The sequence below is a fragment of the Diachasma alloeum genome, unplaced genomic scaffold, assembly GCF_001412515.2.
Source record: "Diachasma alloeum isolate Michigan unplaced genomic scaffold, Dall2.0 Dall_scaffold_00192, whole genome shotgun sequence".
Taxonomy (NCBI): Eukaryota; Metazoa; Arthropoda; class Insecta; order Hymenoptera; family Braconidae; genus Diachasma; species Diachasma alloeum.
In genome coordinates, this window is record NW_021680357.1 from 1,896,493 (window position 1) to 1,921,106 (window position 24,614).

The window sequence follows — 24,614 nt, forward strand, 5'->3', positions numbered from 1 at the left end:
TGTGTTCCCTATTTTTTGCTCTCTCCCATTTTATTTTCTTTTATTCCCCATGGATGGTCAGTGCCGGCCGGTGCACGTGGTCGTCCCGTTGATCGGGTGGGGGAAAAAAGAAAGGAGAGGGGATACAGGAGAGATGGCGCCTGCGAGCGACGCAGGAGTGCGAGGGGGACAGATTAATCGAGGGGTTTTTTCCTTCGTTGAAAAGAAGTTGAATTCCCAGGATGCAAACGGGAAAGAGTCTACAGAGTAGAGGCCGAAGTTTTCCAGTCGTGAGTTCGGCGCGACACGGCGCAGTGCACGCGTCGATTGTCGAGTTATAAAGCAAGCGCGCGCGTGGCCCCCCTTGTTACTTCGCTCATCCGTTCGCTTTCAAAAGAGAGAACCCTAGGAGAGGGATTAAAATACGGTGAGCTTCTCAGCGAGACAGTTGCGACTGGTTAGCCGATACGTACGGGTGCACTCAGAGTTGTCAAAGGGTTGTGATGGGTGATTTCGGGTGTTTTTGTGGATTTTTTTGGTGACGCGGCCGGCGATGGTGGAATAGAGGGATGAGGTGAGTCTTGGGAGATTTCAGATTTTATTTTATTTGTTTTTTTCGAATCGCCTGGGATTTTTTAATGAAAATTACGCTTTGTGGGCGAATGGAGACTCGTCGGTAGTGGGTTTAGTGGTGATTTTTTAATTTACGTGGAGATGATGCAGAGGGTCATCAAACTTGAAGATATGTAATGGGGTCTTTGGGAAATGTACGTTCGTCCTTGCGAATTTTGGGAAATTTTCGCTTTGAACGGATGCTTTGTCATCGTTGGATTCGATTATCTGGGGTAAACAGGTCAATTTCAGACGATTTGAACTTGCATCGACTAGGGGAGGTTGGGGTAAAATGGACACTTTTGACTTTTTTAAAAATGTTAATGACAGCTTGAAATGTTGCTGAAATTTAATAATTTTTTTTTTTCAATGCAAAGAACAATTCTTTGCCTCTGTGATGAGCCTAAACTGAGCTCAATTGCTATATTTATTTCTGAGTCATGAGTAATTTTAAAAAAGTCCAAAGTGCCCATTGTACCCCATCCTCCCTTATTCCATAAATAAAATGAAAATGAATCACTTATTTTTTCTATTGATTGATATTTAATAAATAAAAAAAAATATGACCCAGTCGTTCAGAAATTGGGGGTTTCGGCTGCATTCAACTATTTTTTCATTTAATTATTCTTTGTTTTGTTATTTTCACTTCAAATCATTTTTTTCTGCTAATTAAAACATTCTGGAAGATATGGAAGCCATCATATCCCCATTTGAGTGATTCTTTTATTTTAGATCCTACCACGAAACTCAAATTTCCCTTAACCGTCCAGCAATTAACCCGTTTATCCTAGGTTTGCCTGAAAATTGTGTAGAATGCCATCGATACACACTGTTTGCATTTCTTTGAAAATTAAGGAATAGTTGCACTTGAATTCTCAATGTCCCCGGGACCATCGGCCGCTGGATACGGCCGCTAGTTTCAGGGTGAAGCCTTATTTTTGGCCGATTTTTCGATTTTCTAATTTTAATTGCAAATGGTCTAGAATGTTATGAAACGTGAAGAAATGATGTTTTTACGGTCATGGCTGTATGTATGTATCCGACAACTGGATTTTTGGTGATTAATTTTTAGAAAATTCAATATAAATACGGCGAAATTGTAGATAAAAATCTGAAATTTTGGCTCATTGTAGCTATTATTGAGCTCAATTTTGGCGCATTGTTTCAGTCCAATCGGCCTAGTAGTTCTTAAGACACAACAACTTGTTTAAATTTTGATTTTCCTCAATATCTCAAAAACTACTGCACCGATTTCCACATTTTTTCTCAAAATACTCGTTTCGATGGCCTCCATGTAAGTCAATTAGAATATATAGACTCTATGAAGCTGAAACTAGCCAAAGATTCAACAGCAGAAGATTTGTCTTAAGTAAATCTAGGGATGTACAATTGTTTTTAAGTAATGTACAAACTCTTTCGCACTTGAAAAACACTTGTACATATGATTATTTGACTCTCCTACACCCAAGTACGTTCTATATTGAATTTTCCACTGATGAATATTCTGTTAGTTTCAGCTTCATATCGATTTTTTAATACACAGTTTGGAGATATTGCCGTTTTTCCGTTTTTGGTGAAAAATCTTGTACGCACGATACTTTGAGAAAAAATGAAAATAGCAATTTGAAATTTGGTATCATTATAGCTCTTACAATATTGAAGGTTGGTATTCTGGATGGGTTCAAACGGCCCAGCAATTTCGGATCGAATGTATGAATCTTTTTCATTAAAAGATTAAATATCTTTATTGATTATCTTACTTAATCTTTTGCATTAATCTGTTTCATTAAAAGATTGAATATCTTTCTGTAAACATGTCTACATGCCTGTCATAAGGACCGGGAATCGTTACGAATCCATTCGGAAGCTCACTTCCAATGGAATTGGTAGGAAAAAAATGAAATAGACTAATAACGCAAAAAGTAACCGTTGCATGCCTTCAGTCGGATATAATAGACTCGTACCCCTAACAAAATCGATCGAAATATGAACACCCTTTCATACAAAGTTTTCGAGATATTACCGTTTTTCTAATTTCCCCCCCTGAGAGGTACTTTGACTTTTCCTAATACAAGTAAATGTTGGAATTAAAATCTCAACTGGTGGCTGTTAATTAGTATTATTGGGTTATAGTTGTGTATTTATTTGTTCAGTCATATTCATACCCTCGTAGGCCTTCACATTTCGTTAGCTTCCCTTCAAAATGGTATAAACATAACTTGACTTTTGAAAATTACAATCTGAAATAAATTCTAAATGAGAGTTAATATAAATAGGAACATTTTGATTGAGTTTGCGCTTAATCGGCAATCTAATATTATTGACAACAATTAATCCAGAAGTGCTGAAATTTTATGCAAAGTCTTATGAGAAAATGAACTTCTCGAAGTTAAAATCTAGAAAGAAACAGCAAACAATCAGAAAAAAATAAATAAGAATTCTATGTCGAATATGAAAACTATGCTTACCGAAGTGGCGCATCATGTTGAGTCACCCTACAGTGAAAGAAAAACGACAAAGTTCTCAAACAAGTCTTACTTGTGCCAAGAAAATAGTTTTTTGAAAATTATCAAAATAGGATTTTTTTGTGCCAAACATGCAGAGAGTGAAAAATTTTCGTTGCGAAAATAGATTTAGTAGTTAAAAAAAAATTGCATTTCTAGCACTACTTCGTTATTCGATACTCCCATATGTATTTTTACTCCCGAAAAATCTTTGTTTTATGCGAAACAAGGGATAGTAGTTTCTCGTTTCAGCTGTCTAATAATCACAGACAAGAAATGAACCCTTAAATGAAACAATAGTAATGATATGATAGCAATCTTGTAACTTAGGGACAAAATATTTGTTGATAAATTTTCATCTATATGAGATATTTTCATCCTGAAAAGGCACCGTCCGTTGTGAATTATCCGCCTCTTGAGCCAAATATTTCGTTGCTGTCGAAAGCAGAATAATTATTCATGTTTGAGACTTTCAAATTCGAACTAAACAAATTCTTTTTTGGCAATTTTCAACTAGCGGTTTTGTTGGCCCAAACAAGATTTGTTTGACAACGTGTTTGTTTTTCTCTCAGTGTAGTCAAACGAGCGACTATTGTTTGAAAAAAATAATTGAAGAAAGGTTTTGATGGATTAATTGCTTCCACTCGTCAAAGTTAGAATTAGAATTGTGTACAAAATTTATAATTTCGGTAAATGATTTTATCCAAAAAATGACATAATTTTTCTGAATAATTGTTTCCAAAACATGAGACATCATCGTTTTATCATTGATTCTATCATCTGGTTTTACATGATGGAGAATAAACAACAGGCCATTTTTCGTAACACCGTGAAAGCCCACGTCTGAGGCTTATTGTTTATTCAATTTCTCGATGATTATCAGGCTAGATACATTGAGACTGTCAACACTGCTCGTATTTAATGCTGTTGATAACTAAAAAGAAAGGATATCATGTCGGAGATCCACATGACACCATTAATTACGAAATTTGGAAATTGTTTTTGGAAAAAGTGTTTACGAAGGAATTAGGGAGATGTGGCAGAACAGGAAGAGATCTCCATCATCTGTTGTTCTTTGTCTTTCGGGACGTCTCCTGGACGGAATGTGGTGGGTTAGACACACGAGAAATGCAGTTTTCTATTTTTAATTTGACAAGATGACGTTTGTCCCATTTTTTGGAGGGACGGGGGTTTTCAACGAATAGACATGCAACAATAAATAAACAGTTCAACGATTACATTCAAGTAATTGATGCTGAACTATAGGGTTATGAGTGTAAACGAATCTGCTGGATAGGTTTTTTGATTAATTAGTGGATGAGAGGTGAATTTAAATGACTCAATTGAATTTGAAAGTGATTTTTTTATAAATATCCTTGAATCTGAAGGAATATAAGGGGATTTTCCTACACTCAAAAAAATGGTTCATTGAAATCAAATAAAGATCTTTATTTGACATTATTTGCTTGTTTCAAAAGGAAGAATTTAATTGTATCAAATAAAGAATTGATTAATTTTAAATAAAATTATTATTAAATTCGAGAAAACAATCAATTCATTTCATTATTATTATTATTATTATTATTACTATTATTATTGATATTATTTTCATTCGTTTCCAAATGAAGATTTTTTTTATTTTAAAACAATCACTTTCATGCGTTTTGTGAAACAAATTCAAAATTATGTTTCATTTCGCCTTATTCTCCCCTGATAATTAATACATTTTTCTCATTCAATTTTTCTTTTGAGTCCATTTCAATCCCGGTGCGATAATGAATTATTAGTCAAATAAGAAATATTAGATCAAATAAAAAATCTATTTAATTTAGATAATTCCATACTATTGAAGTACACTTACTTATTTGATTCAAATAAACTTTCTTTGATTCGAATAAATTATTTTTCTGGGTGTATGAACCGTATTCCCACAGTGGAATGAGAGCTGTAGAGAATACATTCACGAAATTTGTGCAGTTTTTTCTGTTTCAATTTTGAGATATTTATCAACCGCTGAAATTTCAATACATCCAATTAAATCGACAATTTTTTATGTTTTGTTGAAATCCTTTTCGACAATTGCGGTTGGTAACAAGACTTTTTACTTCATTTAAGTCTAATTTTACACTAAATTATGACTCATTTGGCAATAATTTTATTGTTGATTTTTTCGTCCTTTTTTCTTTTCAATTCGAACGCGATTATTCATTTTAAAGCGCTAGAAAACATTTTAAAAGTCGGGATCGTGCGATATATACGTGACCATCCTCCTATTCATGATCACTTTAGTTAAATTCTGAATGTTCCGAGAAATCGATTCCATGACGAATAAAATGAGGTGTCCGAACGTTTCCACCATTTTTTATCATCCGTTCCTAAGAACGAATGTTTCATATTTTTTCACTGTTGAATTGAAGAATTTTCATTAAAAATATTCGAATTTTTATTGTACGGACAGTGTGAAAACATTTAAAACATTTTAAACTCCAGATAACACTTAAATTACTTTGAGATTTTTCAATCATTTTGTTAGCATTTCATCCTTCGATGAAAATGGTTCGATGAAAGATCGAATTTTATTGACTTTTTCTACAGAATATTTTATATTGAACATTTCAATAGAACCGGGCAAAAACTAACAGAAAGTTGAATAGAAATACAATAGAATTGTCTAGCCAATCCGCTACGTCTTGTTATCAAATTTTTTCCGTGCCTGAATGATCAATTCTGGAGCCTTCGTCTGCTGAATTCGGTAATGTATCCAAATTCCGTTCTTTTCGAAGTGCATTGCCAAATGCGAAACCGATGAGTTCTTCAGGTATGAGGATTCGTAATCCAGTTGTGTAATTAGGAAAATCACCTCGGGGCAGTTAAAGAGCAATTATTGAAATGACATTTCATTAGCGTAGGTTTTCAGGGAATGTCGATGGGGTCTCCGTGATCTAATCGTCTGTAGGAAAAACTAATCAGTCCAGTTTTGATAACATTTTTTCAACAATCAGAAAATGTCGCTGGGCATTTCTTCATTCAGTCGTTCAACTTTTTTTGGTTCAAGCGAAGTTATTCAATCGTGACTTGGTTTGAAATGTATTCAAATTTTTTGTTGAAAACTGCCGCATGAGTAATTAAGTCCAGCAATTGAGTGAAAAAACGACATAAATCAACCTCCAACGCAAGGGAAATTGAATATTTTTATAAGGATCTGTGTTTTTGAGGAAATTGTACACAACACTGTTAAAAATTTTCGTCTGAATTTTCCGTGCCAAATTCTGGAAATTTCTATCGTGTTTAATTTCCACTGAAATTTTAGGAAATATTGCGCTTGAAAAGTCAAATATTCCATTGATTTTCTGTCCGAATGATCTGAAAATCAATAAAATACTTGAATTTTCAGTTCAATTATTCCGTGAAAATGTAGAAAAATCAGGAAAATTCAGGGAAAAATTGAAAATTCAGGTCATTGTGTTTCTGAATATTCATATTCCATTGAAAATTCAATGGAGTTGTGAAATTTCCATCTCACTCCCACTGAAAACTTTTGAATTTTTTTGAATTCTATCTAGAACTGGAAATTTCATAACCCTTTTCCCTCTAAATCCGATTCAATGTCACTCTCATGAGAATAACGATCATATTTCCCATGAAATTAAAAAAAATTTCCAACAGCGTACAAGAAAGCTTCATGAAAATTCTACCATTCCCATTAGATTTCCATATATTTACGAAAAACGGTTCGGTATGAGTTCAACGTGAATTTTGGATTAAAATTCCGGTGAGCTTTACGAAAATTGTTATCAAGTGACGGTTGCCATGAAGTTTTAAGGAATTTCAGCATTGAAAATTTACAATTCGATCAAAAAATTAATGAAAACTGTAAAATGCAGATGAATTATTCTGTGAAAATCAACGGAAATCGTAAAAATTCAGGTAAACGTTTCCGTAAGGATATCCAAGTAGTTCAGGCAATTTTTTTGGGGATACTCTTTAGAGTTTATAAAATAGTACCAAAAGTATTTTTAGGTGCAGTATCGACTTTAGTTTCCGAACATTTTTTCGTGAAAACGATTTTTGTTTCACAAAAAATGTATTCAACAATGAAAAATCGGAAAAATTATGGGAATGGCAAGATTTTCACTAAAACTGAAATCTTGCTGGAAAAAAAATTGCTAACGTGAACGACGAAGTACTTCGATATCCTTAAATTGCCAGACACTTGAAAAATTCTGGTGATAGAGAAGTTGCATAAAGAAAACTGACTAAAAGCTACAAGAAAGTATCCCATCTGATTTTCGCTACTCCTCTCGCATCCGAAGAGACCCACTAGCAATTTATTCTGCAGAGGAATTTCCTTTCCTCATTATTGTAACACTTCCTGTTAAATGTAAAATGGAATCGATCCCCTCGTGGGATATCCTTCCTCAACCCTTCTTATCCAAGTGAAACTGAAAAAACAAAAAAATATGATACGCTGTTAGAGAAAAATGAAATTTCGCGGCCAGTTGACTACTAATTTTCAGGACAGTGACACAGAATGCGAATTAGGGGGGAAAAAACCATGAAATTTTAGGTTTCACTGAAAATTCAGTAAAATTTCAGAATTTTAAGCAGCATAAAGACGAGAATTCCTTAATTCATTCAAATTTCCAATCTAACATGCATATTCAGTGCCAAATTACATTGAATTTTCAGTGAAATGTGGAATTTCATGATTTTTTCCCCTAAATCGCATTCAGTGTCACTCTCCCAAAAATTCAAGAATATATTTATCAGAATTTTCCGGTTTTCTATTCATTTTCAGGGAAAAATGAAAATGAAATTTGTAGTTGTCTTTGATTTTTCCATGAAATTCTGAATTTGGAATGACGAAATTCCTTGAAATGTCAGTGATAATTAAATTCGATAAAAGTTTCTCAAAAGTGTATCAAAAATTTCAGACAAAAATTTTTAACAGTAAGTTTTAAAGTTTATTCAAATAATTTATATGTCTTTATCTAGCGGATTGAGTTGTCCCAATTTTTTTTTAATACTGCCACTCGTAATCTTATTACCATAATGGCCTCTTAAACAGTCGTAAAGTCCCCCCGGATTGATACAGAGTTGGGCGTAAGCACTCATGGAAAATAATAACATTTTTATCTCTCAAGTGCTCCTGCAAGTGGCGCCGAATGCGAGAAGCCCGATATACTGCACCAGACGTGTTATTTCACGTTCCGTGGATTTAAAACGAATGACATAAAATCATTACTGTGTTTGTAAGGCCTCGGACAATGGCCCGCATTCCCACTGACAGTGGACACATTTTTTTTAAGGTGTACATTTTATACGTTTTAGCAGATCGTATTAACGTTTCGTAATGGAGCGAATTATGATGCATATCGCTGGGTGGAATTGAAGTCGATAAAATTCTGATGAGGTCAGACCCGTGAAATGAGCTTATCATTCTTGAAACGGATTATTTCGTAATTATGTAATTTTTTCGCTTTGAGTTCTTAGAGATTTTGCATTTAAAACATTTTCACAGAGTGGTTACATGACGAGGAAAAAAAGTTTCTGAAAATTTTTACAATTTCCATCAGTTGATTATGAGAAACAAATGTAGGAAAGAGAAGTATGATTTTTTTCCAAATTCAATTTCCAACGAGGCCATCGTGTGAAATCCGCCAAGGCATGTAGGGGAAGATGGGGTAAAATGCACACTTTTGACTTTTTTAAAAATGTTCATGACGTGCTGAATTGTTTATGAAATGGAGTAATTTTATTTTTCAATTGAAAGAACAATGATTCCTCTTTGTGATGAGCTTAGACTGAGTTCAACTGATAAATCTGTTTCTGAGTTATGAATATTTTAAAAAAAGTCAAAAGTGTCCATTTTACTCCAGCCTCCCCTATTATAGATTCTATAGTACAGTATAGGATTTTATCGGGACACAAGAATACCAACTGCGTCGAACAAAAATGCGTGATTATCAAATCTCTCATGAAAATTTTTATTCATTAAAAAATTCGGAGAAATAATATTTCGGAATAAAAATTATTTGGAATTGATTAATCATGAATAATAAGTGCAAGGAAACCCAAACGACGAAATTTCAATACACCCGTGAACTTTTCGTCATTTCATTATTTTTTTTCAAAGGATGCAGCGGAGTGTCGTAACCTTTGATATTTGCCTCCACTCTATAGCCCCAAAATTTACTGCGGAAGTTCCTTAAGGTACACTGTTAGAAAATTACTCTTGATATTTCAAGCAAAAAATCTTGAAATTTTTAACAACGAATAATTTACATAGAATTTCCATCGACCTGGTTATTGATAAATCAGTCAATTTTCTTGAATATTCAATAAAATTTGATTTCTCAGGTTCATACGACAATGAAAATTACTGAAAATCGTGAAAATTCAGGCAACTTTTCTTCTGAATTTTTAATCTCTTAAAAATTCAATTGAATGTAATCCTCAATTTTCGCGATAGGTGTCAAAATCCAAATTGTCATTGAAAATTCAATGATCATTGCCATGAAAAATTTAATTTTATTAAATTTCCAAGATGAATCAGGAATTCCATGATCAATTTAGACTGAAATTGAATTCAAGTTCCGAATACTGAAAATTCAAATTCATCTGTTACTTAAATTTCAAAAAATTTCTAACAGTGTATATTTCAAGACAGTACCACCCAAAAGTGAGTTCCTATGGCTTTCCGGAAAAAATTCTAAATGACTTAATTTATTGCATTCTCATAAGTTTGAGATTTTCTATCCTCATATGTTCTCCATGAAGGCAACAATAACTGTTTCGATCAAATAAATAATTATTTGTTAATTACTTATTTGAACCAAGTAAGAAATTATTTCATGAAATTTTTCTTTTTTCTTTTACTATAAAATTTTTGACAAAATTCACCGTCTTCGGAATTGATCAATCAACCACTGATTCGTTTTTTTTAATAGTTTAAGAACGGTCTTCTCACCAGCTGGAAAAATCGAGTTCGGGGGGCCCATAATCCCCGTTTATATCATCTTACGTATCATCTCCTAAAATTTTTTCAATAATTGAGGAATATTACAAACATTATCTGCAACAAAAATAATGCATCCCTCACATATTAATTACCGCAATAATTAGTTTTCTTATGTTTCTCTTCCGTTTCTCCTTGTTTCCTCACAATTTTTAAGAGTGAATCGGCAATGAAAAATATACTTTCATACACAAATGTATAAAGCTCCTTCCTCCTATTAGTGGATCGCCTCTAATACTTGCATCTCTCATGGTCACGCTCCAAAACTGTCTTATTGTTACAATCTTATTACTGTTAACGACGTATTACTCTGCACATAAAGTAAAAAGAGAGAGGATTGAGTAAAAACGATGTTTTTCCTCTTACTCTTGCTTGGTGTGGCATCAACGAATGGGGTGTTAATATAGTGGGGTCAGGGGGGGATAAAACCACTCGTCGGCCATCTGTGTGTCTAGGGGTTTTTTCCTGGTTTAATTAACCCCCGGGAATTGCATTTTCCCTCTGTGGGGAATATTTGAGAGTTTTCAGACATTGATCGGAAGTGTAATTAAATTATTAACACGCTCTGTTTGTAATGTCTAATTGGATTCTTTTTGTGATCTCTTAATTGCTCAAGACTTTTCTATTTTCATTCATTGATTGTTGACAATTTTAATCAGGAAATCAATTCTAAATTAATTCAATCTCTTGATAATATTGTTATCAAATTGAATGAATTTTTTTGGATATTTGTTTTTCAAAATATTTCTGGGAACAATTAAAAATTTGTGAAAATTTTATGCAATTTTTTTTCAAGAAAATTCTCTGTAGATGCGAAAAATCAATGAAACATAGATGATATAAATTATTAGATATATTTTAATTTCTTGTTAATATCATTATCAAATTAAATGCATTTCTTCGGATATTTGTTTTGCAAAGTATTTCTGGGAAATATCAAATTGATGGAAATTTTATGTGATTTTTTTTTGAGAAAATTCTGTAATGACGCAAAAAACCAATGAAACAGAAATAAAAATGAGACAAATAGAGAATGACCAAAAAAGGTTCTAGTTTTTAGAAATAAATATCCAATTTTTTAGGAACCGGAGTCTTAAAATTCAACTTATGAGCAAGTTACTAACAAAATTATTGACAATGATTCTGAAAATCCGACGGAAAAGTTCTGATTTTGGAAAGTATTAGCGTTGAATTAAAAAAATTTTTTTACTCGACTTTACCGGCATTTTACTTCATTTCAAAGCATTATTTAATTCGAAATTAAATACCTATGCTTCCTAAAATTGAGGTATTTCATCCGAAAAAGGTAAAATCGGAATAATCCAAGTGCTTGATTCACTGTTGAAAAACGATTGGGATCTCACGGAAGGTAGACTAGTAATTGTCAGGAGAGGCTATTAAATTCGATTTATGGGGAGACAATCATAAAATTACAGATTTTACTGACAATTCGATAGAATTACAAATTGTAGAGCATCAGGAAAACGAGAATTTCCGAATTCTCTTGAATTTTTAATCAAAACATTAATATTCAGTACCAAATTACGTTCAAGTTTCAATTAATTATAAATTCAAGAATACATTTACCAATTAATTATAAATTCAAGAATAAATTACAGTTTCTATTCATTTTTCCATAAAACCTTCAATTTTTAATGACAAAATTTCTTGAAATTTCAGTGGAACGATAATCTTGTAAAAATTCCTAAAAAATGTAATTACCGGCAATTTCAACCAAAATTTTTAATATTGTTTCACTTCGGCCTTTGTGACAATTGTGGTGAATACAACACTACGTTACTATCTTTTATCGTTAATCACTTATAAACAAAATCGCTTATAAACAGAATCGAAAAAAACACATAATGTAGAGACGAGTATAAACGTCCAGTAATAATTCATAACCAACTCTTCAACTACTACTCTTTTGCAATCAAAAATAAATTATCAGATTTTCCATGGATTTAGAACACATGTCAGTAAGAAGAAATGACGTTCCGATCCGGAATCCTCTGGATTTTCTCCTGAAAAATTGCAGATTACAAACTAACACTACACTGAGAGAAAACGAACAAGTTCTCAAACAATTCCTGTTTGTGCCAACGAAATTGTTAGTTGAAATTTACCAAAAAAATGATTGTTTGGTTGAAATTTAAAAGTCTCAAACAGGAATAATCGCTCTGATGTCAACAATAACGAAATATTTGGCTGAAAAGGCGGATCATTCATGCAAGACGGTGCCTTTTCAGGATAAAATTATCTTTTAGAAAAGGAAGTTTATCAAAAAATCTTTTGTCCCTAAGTTACAAGATTTCTGTCACATTATTATTATTATTATTTCATTTAAGAATTAATTTTTTATCTGCGATTATTGAATAGTCGACACGACAAACTACTATTCCTCGTTTCATATAAAATGAGCATTTGCCGGGAGCGAAGTACGTATGAGAGTATCGAATAACGAAGAAGTGCACAGAGAGAAAAAAATAATAAAAATTATCCTGAAATCCGGAAAAAATTATCAATCATTCGGGTAAAAATTATCACTTTATTTGCATAAACATTATCGTACAGCAGGGTAAAATCTATCGTACATATTAGAAATTTTATCGATCGTCACACATTTTTTGTCCACCCTGTACAAAAATTACCCTTCCAGAATAGAATTTCGAAACGAAAAAGAATTACTAGTAAACGAAAAGGCACTTTTCTACACGGGCTGAACGTAGCAGCAGTCACAAAATAGTATATTTCGTTACGAGTGNTATTCTTGCGTTTACGTTGTAGTTTATTTCAGAGTTTCAATAAAAAATTTTCTATGAAATGATATTTCTAATATTATTATTATCAAAATTAAGATTTTTTAATAATTTATTTTTCATTTTAATTTTCAGGTGTATTTTCAAATTTAAAATTTAACAATTTTGAAGATAATGAAGGGGATTCACTGGCTGAATTTATCAGTTTTTATATGTAGTTTTATATTTTGGTACATTAACGCTGGGGTGGCGCCACACGTTTTTCAGTCCTAAGGAGTGCAATTCTCACTTTTTCACTCCTAAGTAGTGCATTTCTCACTTTTATACTGCTCAACGGTAAAAAGACCTACTTCTCATGCTTAACTACCGTCGGTAAAAGAGCCCTTTTTGGGCTTGAGCAATGAAAAAGAGTTTTCTGGCTCGTGGAAGGTTTATAGCAGGAGCCGAAGGCAAGTGATATAATCCCACGAGCCAAAAAACACTTTTCCCACGAGTATCGAACGATATTTTTCATCACAATGTGTGGAAAAGGGACATTTTGCATGCCTAAAAAGTTACTTTTTCGCACAGCGTGATGAAAATATACATTCATCCAACTAGAAGGAAAATTTCTATCATTTTTTCTCTCCGTATAGCGCTGGAAATTACATTTCTTCCTTGCACAGAGAATACAATTTTCTTGAAAAACTAAATCTCCGAGTGTTTGACACAAAGAAATACTTTAATAATTACTTTAATTTACTTTGATAATTTTTAGCAGACAATTTTTTTTGGCACAAGTAAGACTTACTAGAGAGCTCTGCTGTTTTTCTCTCAATGTATAAACTAAAACTTGATTTTCTCAGTGAAGAATGAAAAATTTTTTCTCCTTCGTTTCAAACGAATAGATGACGATTTATGATTACACATTAAGGTACAAATAAGGTAGTGAATAACATATCCCAAGAAACTCATAAAAATCCTCGATCCGTTGATTTTCAATGGATGTGCACATTACTGTACGTATTATATACCGGTACTAACTTGCATGTTACGCGCCTCTGCCGTTACGATGATGCAACAGTTCGATGATCGTCCTACGCCGTTACAAAAAGGTGTCAGATGTAGTAGTTACCGGTGTGCGTTCAATCACAGTCCCTCGTTGAAAGATGATGATCGAAGAGATCATTTGATTGATGGAAAAACTGGTGAATTGAGGTGCAATGAATTAAGGGTAATTGGTTTAAATGACCAATTGTTAGACGTTTCGTTGGTTCATGAATAAAAGAGGACACGAATGAGTATGTTAATAACTTCGAAAGTTTGTAATTAATTAATTACCCTTTCTCGATTAACATCAAAGAGTTTTGGAGGATTCCGACTGGAATTCAGTTTTACAATTTCGTCTCAGGATTTTTCAGTGAACAGGAGGAGGTGGTCCGTCTATTCGAAAGTTGTTTGTTGGATTCCCTGATTCGCGATGATAGGAAACCACAACGGAGTGCCTCGTGCTCGTCGCTTGGAGCATACTTACTATAGACGCGGTCCAGTTCCTCCGATGCATTTCAAAACACAAGGTAGATGCGCACTAATTTCGCACTGCAGTGATTTCCTCTGGCCATGATTTTTTTTTCTTATTTACTCCTTTTCAGTTGTTGAGAAAGTTTGGAGCTTGGTGAGGCTCAAAATTTTATGATATTAATATTTTTTCGTCATTCCGGCCGTAGGCAACGATTTATTTTTTTTCGACCTAATGGCTGGATCGTAATGTGAAATAATCCAAAAAATCTAGAATTTAAGTTTCAACAATTCCGAAGTTTCCATTCAGTAGCAAAACTGGCACTTCTATTCCTAAGCAGTTAAATCTTCCTCGAATTACGTTCTTCCATCTGCAAAGAAGTCCAATCGCTTTTTTCCAATACAATCGGAATCGTTGAATTCCCACAAACCAAACACGCAAATCGATCGGTAAAAAATGCCGGTCTGGATACCGTTGTAGTCCGTGACATCAGATCCTCACGTATTCGTCAGGAATAGTGAAGTCCATGCACACCCAAGCATTTTGCATGAATACGCGAGCTCTCAGCGCGTCGAGCTCGATTAACTCCGTCGACGGGGGTGGCTCAATATCCGTTATTTATATCTCGTCTCCCCTCATCCACACTCGCCATCCTCGCATCCGCACTTTCCACCTCATAAAATAGCGAATATCTCCAAAAATTGCCGCCAACCCCTCGCAGTAAAAATTCTCCATCCCGTGATTATCCAATCGCCGTAATCGGGGCGTAAAGCCCAATGAAAAATTGTAATTATGCTTATGCAATGGACTCATCACATGCCCCAGGGTATTTAGTAACACCTAGTAATTTGGCTGTTCGTTGTACAATGGAATTTGGAAAGCAAGCTCGCTGGGGCTCTCAGCTGCCCGCAACTGTTGGATAGAAAGGCATCGGGTCAGTCAGACTCATCGATTCATTCTGAATCACTCGACTGTTCGACTATTCTCACCTCATTAGTCACTCACGGCCCTACCCCTCTGGAAGTTAATCACCCAGAAGTGCTTAAGGGAACTCAAGTGCAACGTGTGTATCAAAACATTTCTTTTCTTGTGGTCTTTGAGCATTCTCAAGTGACAATCTTCTTGATCGATGAGCACGCATGATCATCAAGTCGAATACCTGACCACCCACAATGATGGCCCATTGTTGGCAGGATCCAATCTGGGTTAATCCGACTGGAGAATTAGTCCTTTCGCAAAGGCGATGAATGTTACAATGCACTGACAGAACGGATTAGTTGTTGTTAACGAATGGATTTTGGTTGGAGATTAGGGTCTATTCGGTCCCACCAAATGTTCACTCGTTAATAGTTAACAAATGTATATTTGAGGAGCCTTGTTTGACTTGACTTTCGCCATTCAAGTGAACCATTCGTTAACTATTAACGAATATTCACTTGGTCATATTCAACTCTACCATTCGTTAATAGTTAACGAATCTCATTTGGAATAAGTGAATCATTCCCGGGATTCCACTCTCCTACTGTCCCTAAGGTATCTTATACGAAGCCTCTACTGTATAACGTGGTTTGGTGAAAACTCTTCGGTGAACTTTCGATATAAATTTATCGGCAGATTATTTTTCCTTTTTCTCGTACTTAAATGACTTAAATTTTTGTAACAGGGCACGGTGTAACCGAGCCTTGATAAAATATCTCTGTATTATAAAAATTCTAATCGACTTCTGGTGATGAAAAGGTGAGGTACTCGAATTGAAAACTCCAAAATTAAGGGTCACGAGGGTTAAAATGAGGGTCACGTAGATGAAGCTGAAACTAGCAGAATATTCGTCAGCGGAAAATTCAATTTAGGAGATATTTACGTGTAGGCGAGTCAAATAATCATATGTACAAATGTTTTTTAAGTGCGAAAGAGTTTGTACGTTACTTAAAAACCTTTGTACACCCCTAGATTCGCCTAAGACAAATCTTCTGCGGTTGAATCTTTCGCTAGTTTCAGCTTCATGTCACGTAGGGAAATGGAACAACTCAAATGCTGCAAATATAATTTTTTTTTCATGTCAGAATTATTTTTTTTACATTTTTTGCGTTCTTCTTTCCTCTTATAACAATAAGGATGATGCAAATTTATTTGGAATGAGACTAAACTTATTTCCTCTTGAAATTGAGGAGATTCACTACAAAGATCTCTTGGGGATTTGGCACAGATTTGCCTATTTTCAAGATAATTCCATATTTGATAAAATGAGAGAAACCAACTTGATAAGTTTCACTCTTTAAACTACTCAATGCGATATTTTTCTTGAAGAAAACGATTTGCACCAAATAGCAACATTTTTGGTGCGAGAAATTCCTATGAAGGATTCAACGAGATAGCTATTTGTTTGATATTTCAGCTATGCAATACTTAACCAAAAGAAACGTACTTTCTAACAGAATAATTGTGACGATGTGATTAAGAAAATTTTGATCAGCAGATCAGATTTTTTGATCAAATAATCTATCGTGCGAGGGGAAGCGAAATTATCCACAGAATGCACATTCTTAAAGTGATAAGACCCACAATTCATTGAATTATCTCATTATTCATGTTCAGAAATTTTTTAATCATTAAAAAACTGGTTTGTTGTTGAAAAAAACTTTCACACGTTAAATTTGGAGTGACATTTTCGTTAAAATTTACCCCTAAATTCTAGAAATTGTGAGAAAAACTAGTAAAAAATGCAATACGTCTTGTCAAAATTCCAATAATTCAGGTGAAAAATTCCACAAATCTGCACGATTACCTGTTCTTTGGACTAATTTTAATTAATATATTTTTATCTTCTAGCAATCCCCTTCATATTTCGCTGTTAGAAAAAAAATTGAAATTTCATAGACATTTTAGTGATACTTTTCAAGATTGGGACATCGAGTTCAATTTATATCAGAAGGGAAAAAAGGGAATACCAAAATTTCAAATTCGAGCAACAGAAAAACGAGAAGTCCCAAATTTAATTGAAATTTTCAAACGAAACATGAATATTAAGTAGCAAACCACAGAGATTTTTCAATCAATAGAAAATTCAGGAATATATTTATCCGAATTTTCTTGATTACTATTAATTTTTGTAGAATAATTGAATTGATATTCGCAGTTTCCGTTTCAACGATGAAATTCCTTGAAATTTCGGAAAATTTCAGTGGATTTTCCATTTTATAATAATTTTGAGAAAGTGCACTGTTAAAAAAATGAAATTTCATGGACAGTTGACTACTAATTTTTAGGACAGTGGCACTGAATGCGATTTAGGGAAAAAAAATCATGAAATTTCAGGTTTTACGGCAAATTCAGTAAAATTCCAGAATTTTAAGCAGCATAAAGACATCGTCTTTATTCCTTAATTTATTTGAATTTCCAATTTAATATGAATATTCCATGGCCAATTAGATTGAATTTTCTGTGAAATCTGAAATGTAATTATTATTTCCCCCCTAAATCACATTCAATGTCACTGTCCTGAAAATTCAAGAATATATTCGCCGCAATTTTCTATTTTTCTAATCATTTTCAGGGAAAAATAGAACTGAAATTGACAGTTCTCTTTGATTTTTCCACGAAATTCTGAATTTTCAATGACGAAATTCCTTGGAATTTCAGTCGTAATTAAATTCGACAAAAATTTCCAAAAAGTGTACCGAAAATTTCCGACAAAAATTTTTAACAGTGCGCAGGGGAATTTTCAACTAAAAATTGTCAACAATGTCCCACAATTTTTGAATAATTTTCCAATGTGACCTCTACAATCAGGTGATGCCTGCTCACGTAAGGCCCACCTACTCTAACGCACATCACGTAAACACTGACATAAGGCATAGCTCTCGAGTCGAATGGAGGCGTTCCCACGCCTCAGTTCTATCTCCATCAGTCTCTCTCTCTCTCCATCTCACATATCGTAATGCCCCCAAAGCGCAAAAAAAGAATAACCACCAGTGACATTACACACAACATAGAACATTTAGCGTGTTTTATACGTTCACGTACACCGTGACGAATGCAACAATAGGGTAATGGGGGTAGCGCCCACGTGAAAAACCCTGGATTCATTCTAGCCTGTACCTACCATGATGGAGAACTCTAAATTTCTGCATTTATTATCGTGATTTTCGTTTTGTTTCTCTCCCTTCAACCTCACGGATTCATTCCGGTTGAGACTAGTTTGGAGATCGCGGCCGTGAGATTCTGAAAAGTTATCATGATGGATTGGAGAATTGAAAGTCACTCGATGACCGTCAATTTCGGGATATTTTTTATTTCTGGTGGTGAATTAATTTATTTTAGAGCGGGGAAAGAGGAGTCGCACAGTTCAATACAGATTATTTTGCAAGTATAATTGAAGGAAATGTCTGGAGGAATTTTCGTTGCTGATAAATCCGTAGCGAAGTGGTAAAACAGTTTAAGTCGACTCATCTCCCAGTTGAGTTTTTGAGGAATATTTCCAAATCTAAGGGAGATAACGAAATTTTCGTAATTACATTTGTTGTAGCCCTCACTCGGCTCTACAAAAAAGGTTATAATAAAAAATTTGCTATCTCCCTTAGAATCCGAGATATTCATTGAAAACTGGTCAATAGTCAAAATTGACTCGTACCATTTTACCACTTCGCTATTGAAATATTTTCATCACAGATGAAAATTAGTAATTACAGACCTCGCCTTATTATGGTATTTTAAATTAGTTCATCAATCTTATTCCAAAAGTAAACGTTCCAATTTCTTTTCAGATTTTTAAAACGTTTTCTGACGATTCAATATCGAGATTCAAATTTAGACCTGTAAAATTTCAATAATAAAATCATTGTAAAATATCCAGAAACTTAGGGTCAAATGAGGCTCAAACGAAAGTTCTGATGTTCGACTGCAAAAGTAGAAAAGTATTTCACTGCTGATAACATAGCTAAAGCACTTGGAAATCTTAAAATGAAGAAAAAACCCCAAGTTGTGATTGCTCTTTTAGAAATATTTTGATTGAAATGAAAACAGGTCTGCGCTACTGCACAAATATTTTTCAAAACAAACCTCTAACAAGGTGAGTGGGACGAGGCTCGCGATTCCTCTGGGTTTTCAGTCAGTTTACAAACACTCGTCGTACCACTAACAGAGGAGACACATTTCAACCGAGTTGAAGAGGAACGTTATGGGTATTGTTACTTCGTATCTCGACATTTAGTTTCAATGTTCATTTACGTCTTGTCGTTTTGCGAGTGATCTATCGAGACCGGAGGTGATGGAACTCGGTCAAACTCTGTTTTATCGTGATTAGAATACGTCCAACCGGCTTTTTGTGCCGATGTGAGGTGTTTACAACCTGTTTTACGGACTCCAATACTATTTTTCAATTATCAGTATTGAGTTTCCTTCTGGAAGAGGTGAAATATGACACGATTTTTTTTTACATCATTCGATTGAATTTCTTTATTTCTGCTGTTCGCCGGTGGACGATTGAGCGATCACCTTTCGTCCTCCGGTCGATTTTATTTGTGAAACGCAGTATAATAGACGGATCCGATGACGAAGGACAGCGTAGGAGGAGTCGTCCGCGAGTTATTTCAATTTTTATGATCATTTTTCTATCTAGTTTCTTAGGTGTTTGTTTCATTGGGTCACCCACGGGTTTTTTTTCGCGGTATTGATTGGTATTTCAACACGTATATTTGCGGCCGCGATAACTGGGGGTAATTTATAGCTTGGCGCAGTTGGTGTTTCATTGGAGCTTTGGGTAATTGAAAAATCAGGAAGCGGATTTTTACGAGGATTGTGGGCGAGTTTTTTTCGCGATCGAGGGGTAATGCCGGAATCACCCACGTGGCTTAGCTTTTGTTTATTCATGGTATGCGATTTTTTAGGAGGGAATAAGGTGATGAGAGGTGTTTTCGCCCACGAGGGCATGATATCCGCGAAATTATGTTTTCGGGGGAAGAAAGCGGTGATGAGAATTTTGATAAATTTGAGAATGTTAACGCCCACGTGGGCCTGGGATGTTTCTTGATGTGTTATGGAATATGAGAACCTTTTGGATTTAAGGAGACGTTTATTTTGTTTTAAGACAATTTTCTGGGTGAAAAGTGCACCTAGAGAGATGGTTCATTTAAATACACTGTAAAAAATTAGGGATTGATTCGGATATCAAATCGGTGTCCCACACTGATAGAAAGGATTAGTTATTGTTAACGAATGGATTTGCTTGGCGATGATGGTCTATTCGGTCTCACCAAATGTCCATTCGTTAATAGTTAACAAATGCACATTTGAGAAGCCTTGTTCGACTGGATTTTCACTTTTCAAGTGAACGATTCATTAACTTTTAACGAATATTCATTTGGTCATGGTCAACTTTACCATTCGTTAATAGTTAACGAATTTTGTTTGGAATAAATGAATCAGTCTATCAGTGCGGAAAGTACTTTCAAGTACAACCAAGTACTTTGGTTATTTTTGCTCTAATGAAATGCTTTTCTACTTTTATAGTTGAACATCAGAACTTTCATTTGAGCCTCATTTGACCCTAAGTTTCCGGACATTTTACAATGATTTTATTATTTAAACATTGCAGGTCTACATTTGAATCTTGATATTGAACCGTTAGAAGACATTTAAAAAATCTGAAAAGAATTAGGAAGTTTACTCTTGGAGGAATAATATTGAAATAACCTGAAAATGACGAGCATTTTCTATAAATAATTCATTAACAATCAATTGTCCACCATAAAAATCATTTGTTTGAAAGCATAACAAATTTGTTCATATTCCGAATTTTACCAGAAATCGCTTGAATGCCTGAAAAAATAAGATTTCTGAAAGTTTAAATTAGTTTAATAATTCATTTATATACAACGAATGTTTAAAAAATAATTCTATGATAAATGTAATTTTAATGAAGCTGAAAGTTCATGATTTTTTTTTTAATTTTCTCACGCAATTTGACAATGATAAATTTGATGATTCAAAATGGCTGAATTTGTATCAAATTGTAAAAGATGTCACAAGGGTCAGATGAAGGGTCTAAATACGTGTCACAAGGGTCTAAATAAGGGGCATGGGGGTCAAAAACCGAGCATTAGAAACTAAGGGTCACGAGGATTAAAATAAGGGTTACAAGGGTCAGATTAAGGCTTCAAATAAGGGTCATGGGTGTCAGAAACTAAGGGTCACAAGGCTCAAAATAAGGATCTCAATATCTCTCTATACTGTAAAAATCCAAACCAACTTCTGGTGACGAAAATTTGGTGCTTCAAATAAGTCTCCAAAATTAAGGGTCAGAAATGAAAGGTCAAAATAAGGTCACAAGGGTCAGAATAAGGATCATGGGGGTGATATGGGGTTTGGCGAGCGGAGCGAGCAGGGGCCGTAGCCCCCTACTTAAAAACCTAATGATTGATGCCGATGCCTGTCCATAAAATGCGAAATATCACAGAGAAAGTTATTCACACTAGACTATTTTTCGCTCTGTCCACAGGGAAATTATCATTTTGAAAGGACCTAATCAAGAATAATCACCGAAGCAAAAATGAAGTTGTCGTACACATCAAATAGATTTCCTCCAACGCAGCATACGCGGTATCGCAGCAGTTGGGGGCCATCCTCAGTCTCAGCATTTTCGCGCGCCGACATACCACGTCCCTCACCCGAGGAGGAAGAGTTTCAGTTTTATCATGAGCGCCTTCATTCCGCCCAGAGCCGTCAGTTGATCCCGCTCCAGGAGGATTTAGCCGATTGGATCAACAAGACGATAAGTGAGTGTACAAATTACCCTTGCTATATCTTCCGTAATCCATCAAAGTTTTATCCGGTGAAACTTGGTGGTTACTTCGCACGCGATTTTTGGGTGCAAAACTGTGCCGAATTTTTTCGCCGCGATTTCACGTGATTTATGGTGTGGATTTATGGACGGTCGGAAATTTAATGGAGTGAATGGCGAAGTTTATTTGATTTTGGATTTTTATGTTCTTGTCGTAAAAGATTATTATGGGAAAATCGGGAATCGATCGCCCACAGGATTGCACATTTTTGTTTCCGAATGGAAGCCTTGTAATCATGATTTTTTTAGATTTCCTAATTTTCGGTGGCAATGCCTAGAAATGTCATGAAAAGTGAAGAAATAATGTTTTTAAAAAATGTCTGTATCTGTGTGCCCATTTATGTCCGGTTGTGCAGACGCTGAAATTCTGGCTGCTAATTGGTACTGCTGCGCGCGCCCATAGAGAGGAGAAAAATAGGGATCAGCGGGTTTCAAATAAGATACCTCACTCCTTGCGCCTGAATTCAATGAAATTTCCATTTTTACTGAATGAATATCGCTAGCTGATGAATTTATATGTGTTTAATGTTTTGAATTTGTATCGCCCGTGTTCCCTTTTCTTTCTAAACATAACCCCGCGTGATAGAATGGCAGCTGATGTTGGGGTATTGTTGGTGAACTCGAGAATAACCACAGCCGAAAAATTAAGATTTTTCGATGGGAAAAGTGAAAAAAAATCGATGTATATTTCCATTGCTTGAAAAAAGTGGTGTGACCCCCCCTTAAGGTCATTCGACCCTCATGATCACTTCGTTCGTCCCTCCCGTTTGACCCTTAACACCGTTTAATCCTTATAACTACTCTCTTCCCGTTGAAAAATGACCAGGGACATAGGTATCTTATAAGAAGCCCACGGAACATAAACATTCGGGAGGCGATAAAAGTGCCGAGAGTGGGGGGTAGACCTCGAGTGCTCGGAGCGCGAGGTATCTTATAGAGAGGTATCTTATACGAAGCCTCTACTGTACTACTTTAAGAGGTAACGATACTCCTTCCATGTTGAGGCCATTGCACAGTATAGCAATGGAGGGATTGACGTTTTTAGGTTTAAATTGAAAAATTAATAACTACGACACGAGGACTATTCTAAAATTCAACACATGCAAGGGGTACCGTTACCGCTTAAATAGGAGTTGCGGAGACAAAACCGTGAATATCTCGAAAACTACGGGCCCCAAAGGCGCTATCCTCTTCATGCGGACGTCCCCATATATTTGAGCACGAAATCATGTTCTTTATGGAGCAGAAGATTAACAGAAAATTCAGTGAATGGGATGAATTGACTAACAATATTTGTTTTCGCTTCTGGAAGATTCTTTATTCATGGAGAAAATTATTGGAAAATAATAACTGAATGTAAAAAAATTCGATCAGGCAATTTTATGAACGAGAGGAATCTATTGTCTAAACGTTCAAATTCATTTGATTACTAAATAATAATTAAAAATAGGAATGAATCTCTCATAGAGAGGAATTCTACGTGAAATGAATTATCATAAAATTCAATCGATGAACACAAAATCTCTTCGATGTTTCTTTTGTAGAAGACTTCAGTTTCATTTGCAAAGTATTCACGCTCTCGATTAAACGAATTATTCCATTCATAAATTTTAAAAAATATCAGACAGATTGATTCGACTGAACAAGAAATTTTTTTTTTTCATTAAAGCAATACCTCCAATTTAAATTTCAAATATCGTGAATATGAATTCAATTTAAGATAGAATCGATTTTCGAATGTCTGTTTCGCGTCGAAAATTTAGGAAAATTTGGCTGTTCATATTGGATGATCATTGATATTTAAAAACGGCAAGAATTTTCAAACGCATTGTCAAAATCAAGCATTCCATTTAATCGAATTGTCAACAGTTCCTTGAATTTTGAAAAATTTTACTACTTTTAATTGTCGTAGGTGTCTGAAAATGAGAATTTCATTGACTGATTCAGAAATCAACTGTTTTGCCAACCATAATACACCTGAGAATTTCATGCAAATGATTTTTCAGTTAATACTATCAACATTGATTTCCCAACATTACACTCTAAAGGAATGATTTAGAAGAATCCCTGAATTGATTCATATTTCTACTATTCTGTTTATTACGTATTCTCAAGGATTTTATGTCACGTTAGACGAAAGAAAAAAAAAGAATTTATGTATTCGTGACGTAACCCAGTGCAATTGGTATCAGGCGATCATTTTGGTCGTGTCTACCGTGCCTGGCGTGTTCCATTCACTCTCTTCTCTTTTCTCTCATATCCCTCATTCGTTTTATATTTCCTCCTCCTCCCCCCGCCGCCCGGTCTCTTCTCTTTCGTCTCCAAAGCACCGGATAGCTCGTTCGCTTCGTGTTTCATTCAATGCACGTCGTGCGCCATTCACTGCGCATCTAATAAACGTTTTCTC

The 24,614-nt window shown here is 34.7% G+C and overlaps 1 protein-coding gene across 4 annotated transcripts in view; it reads left to right on the plus strand.

Moving 5' to 3' along the window:
* The first annotated feature begins 285 nt into the window (after positions 1–285).
* LOC107048399 (growth arrest-specific protein 2) overlaps positions 286–24,614 on the plus strand; it is a 54,153-nt gene continuing 29,824 nt past the window's right edge. For 2 of the 4 annotated variants that reach the window (XM_015271551.2, XM_015271548.1), the window contains exons 1-2: positions 286–553; positions 21,866–22,142. In XM_015271551.2, the coding sequence (XP_015127037.1) occupies positions 21,917–22,142 (226 nt within the window). In that variant the 5' untranslated portion in view covers positions 286–553; positions 21,866–21,916. Of the gene's footprint in view, positions 554–19,490; positions 19,551–19,665; positions 19,779–21,865; positions 22,143–24,614 lie in introns of those variants that run through there. The other 2 variants (XM_015271549.1, XM_015271550.1) reach the window with 2 other exon arrangements.